Genomic DNA, 13045 nt, shown 5'->3' with positions numbered 1-13045 from the left:
AAGGAACTCTGTATTATTATTTCTGCAACTTTTCTAAAAGTCTACAATTATTTAGAATAAAAAGTTACATTAAAAGAGTGCACACTAATATTGGAAACACTTTAAGTGTTTGCATTCCTCTTGTACATGAGTCAGCTGAGCTCCTCCAATTCAAACAGGAGTCAAGAAAACATAGGTTAGAATTTATGAATACTGAGTTCAAATTGAGATGAAATTCCTATATACCTACAGCATATTTCAAAAGCTATTGAAATAAATAGTATATTACTAACAGGCATTAGGAATGCAGTCTCTACTGTGGGCTATTTTAAGACTGTTTAAATATTTCTTTAAAATAGCTGCATCTGATTTACTTCAACTAACCAGTCGCCCATTTAGAAAACCAGTCCCATCTTCCAGACATTAAGGAAGAAACTAAGGTTTAAACTATTTTCTGCCCATGAAGCTCAAATATAAAATAAAATTGGAACCTGTTGAAAAGATTTAAAATACATACTTATCTAAGATGATGAAGAAATTATTTTACGTCAGAGACAGCATAAGCTCGGTATTTATACACATGAACTGAATATGAGACAGTAGAACTGAATAAGAAGAAAACTTCATTTCATACAAATGAGGAGTAAAATACATGAAGTGCTTAAAAAGAAAACTTCCTGAGTGAGTAACTGGGGCATAAGTCCTGGAAATAAAATATAACATAACCACTGAGCAATTAACAAAATTTTTATTAGATTTGCATCTCTTCATTAGATAGATGAGATTACCTGCCCTCTTCCCCCACAGGCCATGAATCTTGGCCATGTATCTCTCTGTCATTGAATATTACTCACTGCTAGAATAAAGCAGGGGATTCAGCATCAATTCTATTCCTGTTTTCTTTTTCATAGATGTAAACACTGAGAAACATAATAGCTAACACTTATATATAGTGTTTACTATGTGGCAGGCATGTGATGTTCTAAGCACTTCAGATCTTGATACATAAAATCCTCACTATAGTCCTACAAAGTGTGTGTTATTAGTATCTTCTTTTTACAAATGAGGAAGCTGAAGCTCGGAAAGCTCACCTGCCCAAGAGTCAGCAGAGCCGAGATCTGGGCCAGGTAAACTGGCTACAGAGCTCCTGCTTCTAGCTACTAAGCAGTATTGCCTCTCGAGGCTGACATTAACCAATGAGACTGGAAGAAGTTTAATACAGCAATGATCCTCAATTCTTTGAACTATTTACTAATTATAAGTCAAAAGCCAGAAGATGACCTATCATTAAAATTGATATCTAATGATTTATCAGCTGACAACTTGATCAAGTCCTTCTTTAACTCTGTTAAAAAGCAAAGAAATAGAAATCACTAACAGGCTAAAAGATTCATTATACTATTACCTGGAGTAAACATCAATTTTTTTCATTCCGTATTTGGAACTCTGGAAAGTTTTCCATCTGTGCATAATATACATATTAAGAATCTAGGTGGGCTATTCTTTTATAAAGGGGAAAAACAGTAACTGAAAAAGAAGGTGAGAGGTGAGAATCTAGCCACATTGAGGGGCTCACAAGCAGCTCGGTTTGAGGAAAGAGAATCTATGGGATTTGCAATCCAGAGTAGTGTATTTTAAGACCATCCATCCTACAGAGCCCTCGCAAAGTCTTCAACTACATCCAGGAAGGTGAACACCTCAGTCTGATTTAGAGACGGCTGCCCTATATCACAGACTTCCTTTTTTTTTTTTTTTAAAGATGTTAATTATCTCTGCTGGCTACACGCCTCAATGTCAGGTACCTTTAAATGGAGCAAAGTAGCTGCAAGAGCATTACCTGGGAAAGTGATTAACCTTTTGTGCTTCAGAGAGGGTACGAAGTAAGAAGGGCTTCAGGTGGGATCCTGTCCACATTAGGTTATAGTCAGTGCTGCTCGGATGAACCTAAGGGCAGATAAAAAGACAAGATAAGAACCACCAGACAGCCCCTGGAAGAAAAATGGAAGAAAAAGCCATAGAGATTATTCACCCACAGAGCACTCATGGGGGTGGGCCCATTAGGATCTGATCCTAGTAAGACAAAAAAGCTGAGTGTAAGAACACGGGGATAAGCAAGAACTGTGACAGCTGGACAAGTACTACCTGCAAAGAGTAGAATTAACTCTTTTATAGAAGTCCATGATACCTCTTAATATTCTTACATATCAAAGTGAGAGATGAAGACTCCCTTATCAGACTGTCCTTGCAGATGCTGAGTACAAAGTGATATCAGATCTAAAACCTTATACCAACTCAGAATTCATTCATTCACTAGAATTCATTTGTTCATTCATTCAACAATTATGTACCCTCTGCCTCTGATTCAGCAGGTACCACTTTAAGGCCTGGAGATAAAAGATCAACAAAGGCAGGATATAAACTGGTATCAGAACTTCCTCAAAATATCTACTTCACATCTCAACCTAAGATAAGAAGTGAGCAACTAGACTTTTATCAACTGTCTCAAAATATCTACAATGGAAGTCTGTCTAGCATTTTTACCTGTCCCTATTGATACCAACATCCCCATTTTCCCAGTTTTCTTTGGGAATAACATACTCCTAAGGTTTTAAAGAACCTGCCAATCACCCACCCCTCCTTTCCCCCAAGGAGTAGACCCTTGACTCAAGCTAGTCCAATCATTCCATCTCCAGAGTGCAGTTCTTGAGTGGAGAAAGGCACAAGGACAATGAATAGAGGCAATTCATTCCACAGCAGCAAAGCTGGTCCTGAAGACTTCTGTTGCCGGATCCCTGGGGCTATTGCAGTCTCCCTTTCAAAGGCCTGCTTTTTCAGCTGTTCCTCTGATTCTGCTAGCCACTCTATGCACATCTTTATTACAAATTCCTTTCCTTTTTGGTTTAAGTTAGGCAGAGTCTGTTTCTGTTGCTTGTAATCAAAGAGCTTTAACTGAGTATTAAACAATTCCTTATGGATATCTCTGCCTCTAGCCCATGCCTAAAAACATAGCAAGGAAAAAAATTAAAAAAAAAAAAAAAAAAAAAACAACCCACACAATCTTGTGGAAATGTTTTCCATGTATTTCATGGTAAAGCCACTCAGAAAGTCAGTGCAAATTCTGCATCATCTCTAAGTAGGGGTCCCATGTACTTTCTAGAGCTAGCCTTGTTAGATCATAGTCATTTAGGTAGTTGGGATTTTCAGCTTTTGAGCAAATCAGGTAAGGTAATGAAAATGAGCTTACTTCATGAAATCCATGGGCTGTCAGAATGCTGCGTACCAGGCGACTGTCTGTTCGTACAATCTTGTAAGACAAGTGATAACGTTCTAAAGAAAAACAGAATCAAGTTCAATAACAGGAAAGTTAACTGTGGAGAAAGGAATAAAAGAGATAAACAGTAATATGGTGGCTGCCATAATTACACAAAATAACATTATACTGCTATTCTTATGCTACTAATAAGTGGATTATTTTGGAACAAGTGGATCTTAACCAGAGAACCTGAGGTTCACAGAGCTTCACAAAACATGGGGTGGGGGTGGGGGGAGAAATGACATCCTTGTTTCCAGTAATTTCTAGTTGCAATTTAACAGTACCTTCAATCAGGAATGTAAGCAACAAAGCAGAATGGTACTAGCTGTGCCTGTGACCCTGCCACCCACAGACAGCAAATACTCTAAGATTCTTTTACAGTTGTTCAGTTATCTTAGAAAACCCCTTATTCTCAGGAGTTCCTTGGTGGCCCAGTGATTAGGACTGTAGGTTTTCGCTGCAGCAGCCTGGGCTCAGTCCTTGAGTGGAGAACTGAGATACTTGCAAGCAGCAAGGCACAGCCCCCCAAAGAATCCCTTATTCTCACAGTATTTAAAAATTAATAGAGTTAACAGACCTACCACTAAGTCATGTTATTTAGCACACTAATAAAAAGCATACATATCACAAACTTGGTTTTGAAAAATATTCTGAGACTATATTTCAATACAATTTATTTTCTTTGTAGTCTTGTGTATCTTTAAAATACACCTAAAAGACATTAGTCTGAGAAGAGACCCACAGGCTTCCCCATACTGCTGACACCACTCACTACACCAAAAAAGGCTAGGAAGCCCTGTTCTAGATAGCCCCATGTGCAACAATTCTGTTCACCAGCATATCTTAGACCAGAGATATGATAAACTGGTGATGCGCAGACCGAAACCAATCTGCAGACCTGGCTTGTTCGTTCCTCATTGTGCTTTAGAAAAAAAATTGAGGGTGGCTTCCCTGGCGGCTCAGGGATAAAGGATCTGCCTGTCAATGCAAAGACCCAGGTTCCACCCCTGATCCGGGAAGGTCCCACAGGCCACCGCAGAGCCACTAAGCCCGTGTGCCACAACTATGAAGCCTGTACTCTAGAGCCTGGGAGCCTCAACCACTCAGCCTCTTATGCCACAGCTTCTGAAACCCTCATGGCCCAGAACTCATGCTCGGCAACAAGAGAATTCACCCCAATGAGAAGCCTGCACACTGCTATTAGAGAGTAGCCTCCACTCACCCCAGCTAGAGGAAAACCTGTGCAGCAAGGAAGACCCAGCACAGCCAAAAAAAAAAAAACAAAAAAAATTTAATCTGTTAAAATAAATGAATAAAATTGAGGGACTTCCCCGGTGGTCCAGTGGCTAAGACTCCACACCACCGATGCAGGAGGCCTGGGTTTGATCTCTAGTCAGGGAGCTATAATAGATTCCGTATGCCGCAACAAAGATCGAAGATTCCATGTGCCACAACTAAGACCCCGTGCAGCCAAATAAATGAATCAAAAATATTTTTTAAAAATTAAAAAAAAATTAAATTTCTAATCTTTTGCAATCGGAGGAATTCATATAAAAATATAGATTTCTGAACTTCTCTTGAAAACCCTGGCAACCCTGGGCTCGCCCTTCGGCAAGGCAACAGTCAAGCAGAGACGAGCACATGCTCCTGTCAGTACAGACCCTCGCTGTCCGGGATCAGCACCTTCACCACTTGGCCTGCCTCACTCATCTCCTGCCAGGCCCCAGAGAGCACTCTGCGCTCCTGGCTAAGAGGAATGTCTGTAATCGTGTGAGGCTTCTATATACCTCGAAAGACTAACATTTTCCCTGGCCCATTATATTCAATCTCTTTCTACACATCACTATAAATTGTTAGCTAAGAATTTGGCAGAAAGATTTTTTTAAAAGAACTGCACACTGAACAATTTCTGAGTGAGTATAATACAGAAACATATGAACAGGCTCTGGAACAAAATTCAACCTCGAGAGTTAAAGATAAGCATTTCTTTTTATAACTTTATGTGAAAACATTCATAAATCCCTGCTGCCACTTGCCCAGCCCTAGCAGGAACACCATGCCAAGCAGACACAGGAGGACTGGAACCATAAGGCCAGATACTCCATACTTCTCATTCCCGCAGCAAACTTGTAAAGCCCAGGTACGGAGTTTTCCTAATGGTCAATCACTATTATACTGTCTTTACAATATTGTTATGAGAAAAGCAGTGGGAAGTATAAGAAACAGCACAGTGCAGTGCTCTAGTGTGTGTGTGCTAAGGTTTCCTAGAGCTTACCTCTATAAAAATGATCAATATGCAGAGGAATTAGCTGAACTGTTTCACTCTAGCAATAAGTAATATTCAACTATGGATAAACGATCCAACTAATTTTGTAAATGAACAATTCATATATTAAGAAATGCATTTCTATTTTTTCTACTTTATGTTTATTACTTATTGAAATTTTAATTTACTCATACTGTTTTGCTCAATTTTGTATATTTGTTAAGATTGTGACATAGCTTAAACCAGGGCACATATTCAGTTTCTGGAGCTACAATGATCACAGTAAATTTAAAAGGTTTTTTTGGAGTTTGAGTCCTGGTTTCAAGTTGGGGAAGGAAAGCACAAGGTAAACGTGGAATATATTGCTATCCCAAGGAAGAGAACAGGCACAGGACTGCGAACACGCCACAGGGTCTTGAAGGGGCTCCCCAAAGCCAAATTTGAGGCAATTGGAATATAAGAATGAATGCTGACAGAAATAGATTTTTAACTCACTTATAAAAGAGAAAACCACCCATGAATCCATACTGCTAAGAAGGTGAGAAAGCTGTACTAGTTTTCTAGGGTGGAAATCCAATACAAGTGTCGTCAAGGCATGGGCAGGGCTGCGTTCCTTTCTACTGGCTCTGGATGGGATCCATTATCCTTGCCTCTTCCAGCTTCTGAGATTGCCCCCATTCTCTGGCTGGTTGTCCCTTTCTTCTGTCTTCAGAGCCAGCAATGGCAGGCCTGGTCCTTCTCACACTGCATTCCATGCCTATCTTGTAATTACATTGGGCCCACTTGAAGAATCTCCTTATCTTAACGGTTAGCTGATTAGCAACTTTAATTCCTTCTATGACCTCAATTCCCCTTTGCTAAGTCAGGTAACATTTTCACAGGTTCTGGGGATTAGGAAGTAGACATCTTTGGAAGATTATTATTCTGTCTACATAGAAGGGGAAGCTCTTCTTTACAGAAAGGCCAGCTAATAAATGTAGAAGGACAAACTGAAATATAAAATCACTATTTTACAAAAACTGTAATAGTAAGTGATTCAGACAAAAATCAATGAACACCAATGAGTGAGAGGCTAAGTGGAGAATAGGTTATTCAGACATCTCAAAACATCACTACAGAGAATGCTTATAACAAGAGACAAGAGTACCTTTAGAATGAAGCAATCTGGTAAACACTATCGAACCAAACGATTTAACTTGTCATCACTAATAATGCAATAAAATGATGCCATATGCTTCCCAATGTGATGCACTCAGTGACACATGGCTTCGTTAAGTGATAGTCCTGAAAATTTTTTCAACTTTCTTTAACCTGAATCTAAATATGTGAAATCAATCTGACAAGCCCAAACTTAAGGACATCCACAAAGCAACTAGTCTGGAATCTTTAAAAATGTCCATGCTATGAAAGACAAAAAAAAAAAAAATCCACTAAATGGATGTAGGTAATAAAGGAGACTAAAGAAATATGACAACTAAATGCAACCTCTGATTGGATACTCAATTGGGAGGGGGGGACCAAGATAAAGGACAAAATTGGAACAATAAGGAAATCTGGGCAGAGACTATGTATTAGACAAGAGGGTTTCAGCAATGGCAGATTTCCTGAGGGTTATCAATGCACTCTGGTTATAGAGAGGATCCCCTGTTCTGAGGATAAACTTGTTGAATAAGGTATTTAGGCGTGATGTACTTGAACTAATTCTCAAATGGTTCAGGGACAGAAAGAGAGGGAGAAGCAAACATGACAAAATGTTAATAATAATGTTAATAACCGTGAAGCTAGGGAAACAGGACACATGAATTCACTGTACTGTTCTCATAACGTGGGAGATTTTATTTTTTTTAATAAAATGTTCAGAAAAATGAAATAAAACCAGGTGTTTTTCATTATAGTAACTGATCACTGACATCCTCAGTTTTGCATGTAAAAAGCCCAAGCCTCAGAATCTGCCTGCAATGCTGGAGACCCTGGTTCGATTCCTGGGTCAGGAAGACCCCCTGGAGAAGGGTTAGGCTACCCACTCCAGTATTCTTGGGCTTCCCCGGTGGTTCAGATGGTAAAGAATCGCCTGCAATGTGGGAGACCTGGGTTCGATCCCTGGGTTGGGAAAATGGAAAGATCTCCTGGAGAAGGGAAATGCTACCCACTCCAGTATTCTGGCCTGGAAAATCCCCATGGACAGAGGAGCCTGGTGGGCTACAGTCCACTGGGTCGCAAGAGTTGGACATGACTAAGTGACTAAGCACACATCAACTGCTGGGAACCAGGACTGCACCCGATTTTCTGCCGGCTCTACAGTGCCTGCCCCAGGCCACAGGGAAGATGATCAGTAAGGTGTATGGAAAACTGTATCTCTGGAGTCAAACTGCCAAGGTTCAACTTCTGGCTCTGCTGCTTCCTGCCTGTCATCTTAAATAAGTTACTTAATTTCACTATGCTCAATTTCCTCACCTATAAAATGAGGTTGATAACAAAGGGACTTATCTCACAGGGTAGCTAAAAGCGTTGAATCAATTAATATATGTTGAGCTTTTAGAATAAGAAAGCTTGCTGATAAGGCAATTTCCTGACAGTCCAGCGGCTAGAACTTGACGCTTTCACTGCTGTGTTCAATCCCTGGTTGGGAAATTAAGATACCACAAACCACAAGGTGCAGCCAAAAAAAAGAAAAACAAAGTTTGCTGATACATAGGAAAAAATATTGTATAGTGGAAAAAAAAACAACACACACTGCAAAATAGCTACAAATATATATACTGATACACAGGATACATAGTAAGTTATACACTTGGACTTCTTCTGAAACATCTGAGGCTTCCTTGGTGGCCCAATGGTTAAGAGTCTGCCTTGCAATGCAGGGAACATCAGTTCGATCCCTGGTCCAGGAAGATCCCACAGGCCACAGAACAACTAAACCCATGAATCACAACTATGAAGCCCATCCCCTAGAGCCCATGCTCTGCAATAAGAGAAGCCACCGCAAAGAGAAGCCCGCACACCACAACTAGAGAGCAGCCCCCACTCACCGCAACCAGAGAAAGCCCAAGCAGCAGTGAAGACCCAGTGCAGCCGAAAATAAATAAATCAACAAGCAATACCTGGTACGCCTAGGCTCCCTCTCCCCAGACAGAATCCAGTGGAGAACTGCAACTCTAAACTGAATTAACCAACTGCTCAAGTCAGAACGACCTCAGCCATGTTTTCTTCCATATAAAAACAAGAGGCAGGGCGAGCAAACTGCCAAATATCCAACACCTAAGACTCTAACACACATCGCATCAATTCCACTATGAGACCGTAGAACTGTCTCGTCAACCACTCACATGCATCCCAAAAGACAATCTGAAGTACTAGGACCCCTGGGAAGTTCCAGAACTAACTGTAGCACAGAAAAGGCAAACAAGGAACCTATCATCTAACGTCCAGCACAGAAGCACCTAGAGAGTAGTGACGTGCTCTAAGGACTTTGTGGGACTAGAAGGAAGATAAAACTAACTTTTTAAGAATTAGTTTAGAATTCAAGAATAACCTTTTCAATGGCAACACAGTGTATTTTTGCCTCCCTGTCAGAAAACTCGGTCCTGCCCTGTACTGCTGACTATGGCAGTCACTAGCCACGTGTAACTTGAGCACCTGAAGGGTGACTAGAATGACAAAGGAACTGAATTTTTCATCTTATTTAACTTTAATTGATTTTTAATTTTGAAACTCATACTCAATTTGGCCTCAGGACAAGTTGGAAAACTTGTTTGGAACAACTTGAGCATAGGAATTTACTATAATTTCAAACTATAACATTTATGAAATCCAAACACAGACCAAATGCTTCCAGTGAAAATTCTGCACCACATGGAGATGGACTAAAAGTGCAAAACACACAGTGGATGTAAAATATCGTCACAATTTTTTTATACTGAGCAAATGTGAAAATGATATTTTGGATTAAATAAAATATATTATTAAAGTTAATTCCACCTATTTCTGCTTTTTTTTTTTTTTAAATAAAGCTACTGAAGCATTACACCATATTTCTGTTGGACAGTACTAGTCTATACAAATGCAAACTGATGAAACTGACACATTCAGGGGCAAAACATAAAATGCTTCATTCCAGGAAAAGATTACTTTAAAGTGAAAATATCCGTTGCCTCTAAAATGCAATTCCACTTAAATATTCAAAGCATGTAATTTTGAAAAAACATGGATATGGTGAGTAAAAACATATTCCTGGAATATTTCACAAATAAAGCATATGAAATCTTATTATATGAAAAATATTAACAGTGAATTCAATGAAACATTTAATAACAGAAAAAACAAGGTTGGTATCTCACACTCTAAGATCAACAGAAGATAACTAATGCCCTAGATACACTTCTCAAGGGATTTAATCCAGGATTATGATCTGAGCAGATCTATGTCAGCTATATTTTAAGACAGAGGGGAAAAAAAAACACCAGCAGACCAAGAGTGTTTAACAACCCAGAAATCTCAGGAAGCAACTAATAAAACACATTCAAATTGGTCTTTTCATAAAGGAAGGTGAAGAAAATTATTAAACTTCAAGGAGTTGGGAATATGTAGAAAATTCAAAAACAATGTTTGACAAAACAAGTTTAGTGGCTTTTTTTAAAACACAGGAAAAAATTTTAAAAACTTATAGGCTCCAGAAAATTGTGACTGCTTGAATAATAGCATGATTACATTGATGGATGCTAATGTCCAATAAATGTCAGATATTCTAGAAAAGAAGGGTCTACCTATTGCCACAGAATACGGTGACAAGCAAACCAAAAAGAAACATGTTTGAGGGAAGGATTATTTACTTTCGTTGTTTTTAACCCACCTTTGATGTTTTGACTCTAACCATATTTAGAGCGAGATTCTCAGCAAATGTTAGTAAATCTGCAGTGACTTCAACTTCTGTGAACATGAATGAATCACATGCCTTTAAGTGGTAACCTAGGAACTCGCTGCAGGGATTAGAACACCAGGACCCTTGGGGAGGGAGGAAAATTCAAATCCCAGAAGCAGGTGCTAATCCTCCTCTGAACTCTGGCTTACTGTGGGGCAAGGATAGACCTTAAAGTCATCTCAGAGTAGAGTAGAGCTTGTTCAACAAGTAGAGGAAGCGGCACAAAGTTTGAGTGCCTACTGTATGCTAAACATAACGTGATCTCACTCTCACAATGCCTGCAAGGTAGCCATTATCTCCATTTCACTAATAATGAAATGGATTGAGAGACTGTAAGTGATTGCACAAGATTCACAGCTAGTAAATGCCAAAGCTGGGATCTGAAGCATTGACTCAGAACCCATGTAAAGATGCTTTCCACTATATCATACAACAAAAGTTCAGATGCATGGGATGTGACCTTTGCAGACAGCTCCAGGCTAATGCCAGGATTCAGAGCACTGCTTAAAATGAAAGATGAGTGAAGGTAAATGAAATGAAGACTATGGTTTTTCTTGTAGTCATGTAAGGATGTGAGAGTTCGACCATAAAGAAGGTTGAGTGCCAAAGAACTGATGCTTTCTAATTGTGGTGCTGGAGCAGACTCTTTTGAGAGTCCCTCGGACTACAGAGATCAAACCAGTCAATCATAAAAGAAATCAACCCTGAATATTCATTGGAAGGACTGATGCTGAAGCTGAAGCTCCAATACTTTGGCTGCCTGATACAAAGAGCTGATTGACTGGAAAAGACCCTGAAGTTGGGAAAGATTGAATGCAAAAGGAGAAGGGGGTGGGAGAGGATAAGACGGTTAAACAGCATCACTGACTCAATGATTAATTGAACATGACTCTGAACAAACTTCAGGAGACAGTGAAGGATGGAGAGCCTGGCGTGTTACAGTCCATGGGGTAGCAAAGAGTCAGACATGACTTAGTGACTAAACAACAAACAACAAGCATAGAAAAACAACAGCAAAAATAAGCAAAATTAAAAGCTAACTCTTTAAAATGATTCTCAAAGTGGACAAACTTTTAGTTAGAATGACATAAAAAAAAAGATTCAAATCACTAAAATCAGAAATGAAGGTGTAGATATTACTACTGTATAAAGAACACTAAAACAACTATATGCAAACAAAATCATATAAACTGACTAAAATGTGCAAAAAGCCCAGAGAAACACACAGATTACCAAAACAGACCCAAGAAGAAATGGAATAGACAAGCAGAGGCTGAACCAGTGATCCAAAGTCTGTCAACAAAGAGAAGCCCAGGACTGAATGCCTCGCTGGTGAGCTCTATCAAACGTTTAAAGAGCTGCAGTAGTGATTTAGTCGCTCAGTCGCGCCCAACTCGTGCAACCCCACGGACTGTAGACTGCCAGGCTCCTGTGTCCATGGGATTCTCCAGGCAAGAATAATGGAGTGGGTTGCCATTTCCTTCTCCACGGGATCTTCCCAACCCAGGAATCGAACCCAGGTCTCCTTCATTGCAGGTAGGTTCTTTACCAACTAGAACTCTTTACCAACGAGGGAAGCCCATTTAAAGCCAATCTTTTTCAAACTCTTTCAAAGAGGATGAAGGAGCCCATTCTATGAGCCCAGCATTACCCCGACACCAAAGCTAGACAAAGGCATTAAGAGAAAACCAGAAAACAATATTCCTTGTGAATATAGATGTAAACATCCTCAATAAAATACTAGCAAACCAAATCCAGCAGCATATTAAAAGGACCATATACCATGCCCAAGTGAGATTTAGCTCAGGAATGCAAGGCTGGTTTGGTATACATAAGTCAATCAACATAACATACCACATTCATAAAATAAAGGAAAAAAGACATAGAATCATCTTGATTGATGTAGAAAAGGCATTTGACAAAATCCAATAGTGCTGTATGACGAAAACACTCAACTAAGGAATAGAAGGGAACTTCCTCAACATGATAGAGGGCATTTATGAAACCCTGGAGCTAACATCAAACTGAATGGTAAAAGACTGAAACCTTTCCCCCTAAGATTAGGATTAAGACAAAGATGCCCATTTTCATCACTTCCATTCAATACTGTATTGGAAGTTCTAGCCAGGTAAGGAAGGGAGGGAAGGAGGGAGAGAGGGAGGGATTGATAAATCTCCAATCTCCATTTACTGATCACATGATCTTACATAGAAATAATCCTAAAGAACACACACACACACTATCAGAGCTAATAAATGAGTTCAGCATAAGATCAGTATACAAAAATCCATAGTATTTTACACACTGACAATGAACAACTCAAAAATGAAATTAAGAAAACAATTCCATTTACAAGAGCATCAGAAAGAATAAAATACTGAGGAATAATGGTAACCAAGGAGCTATAAGACCTGCATGCTGAAAACTGCAAAACATTGCTAAAGAAACTAAAGAAGACCTAAATAAATAGGAAGACACCCCATGTTCATGGACTAGAAGACTTAAACGTAAGATGGCAACACTTCCAACAGCAATTTGCAGATTCAGTGTACTCCCTACCAAAATCTAA

At 39.4% G+C, this 13045-nt stretch overlaps 1 protein-coding gene across 36 annotated transcripts in view; it reads right to left on the bottom strand.

The window, feature by feature from the left end:
• Positions 1-13045, bottom strand: part of TTLL5 (tubulin tyrosine ligase like 5) — a 313391-nt gene that overhangs the window by 290358 nt on the left and 9988 nt on the right. For all 36 annotated transcript variants that reach the window (XM_069597094.1, XM_069597088.1, XM_069597100.1 and 33 more), the window contains exons 4-5: positions 3224-3306; positions 1817-1923 (exon numbers count right to left, since the gene is read on the bottom strand). In XM_069597094.1, coding sequence (XP_069453195.1) covers positions 1817-1923; positions 3224-3306 — 190 coding nt within the window. The remainder of the gene's footprint in view (positions 1-1816; positions 1924-3223; positions 3307-13045) is intronic.

This window comes from Ovis canadensis, chromosome 7, assembly GCF_042477335.2.
Source record: "Ovis canadensis isolate MfBH-ARS-UI-01 breed Bighorn chromosome 7, ARS-UI_OviCan_v2, whole genome shotgun sequence".
NCBI lineage: Eukaryota > Metazoa > Chordata > Mammalia > Artiodactyla > Bovidae > Ovis > Ovis canadensis.
The sequence above is the reverse complement of the archived record's forward strand: the minus strand, read 5'-3'. Positions and strand labels throughout refer to the sequence as shown.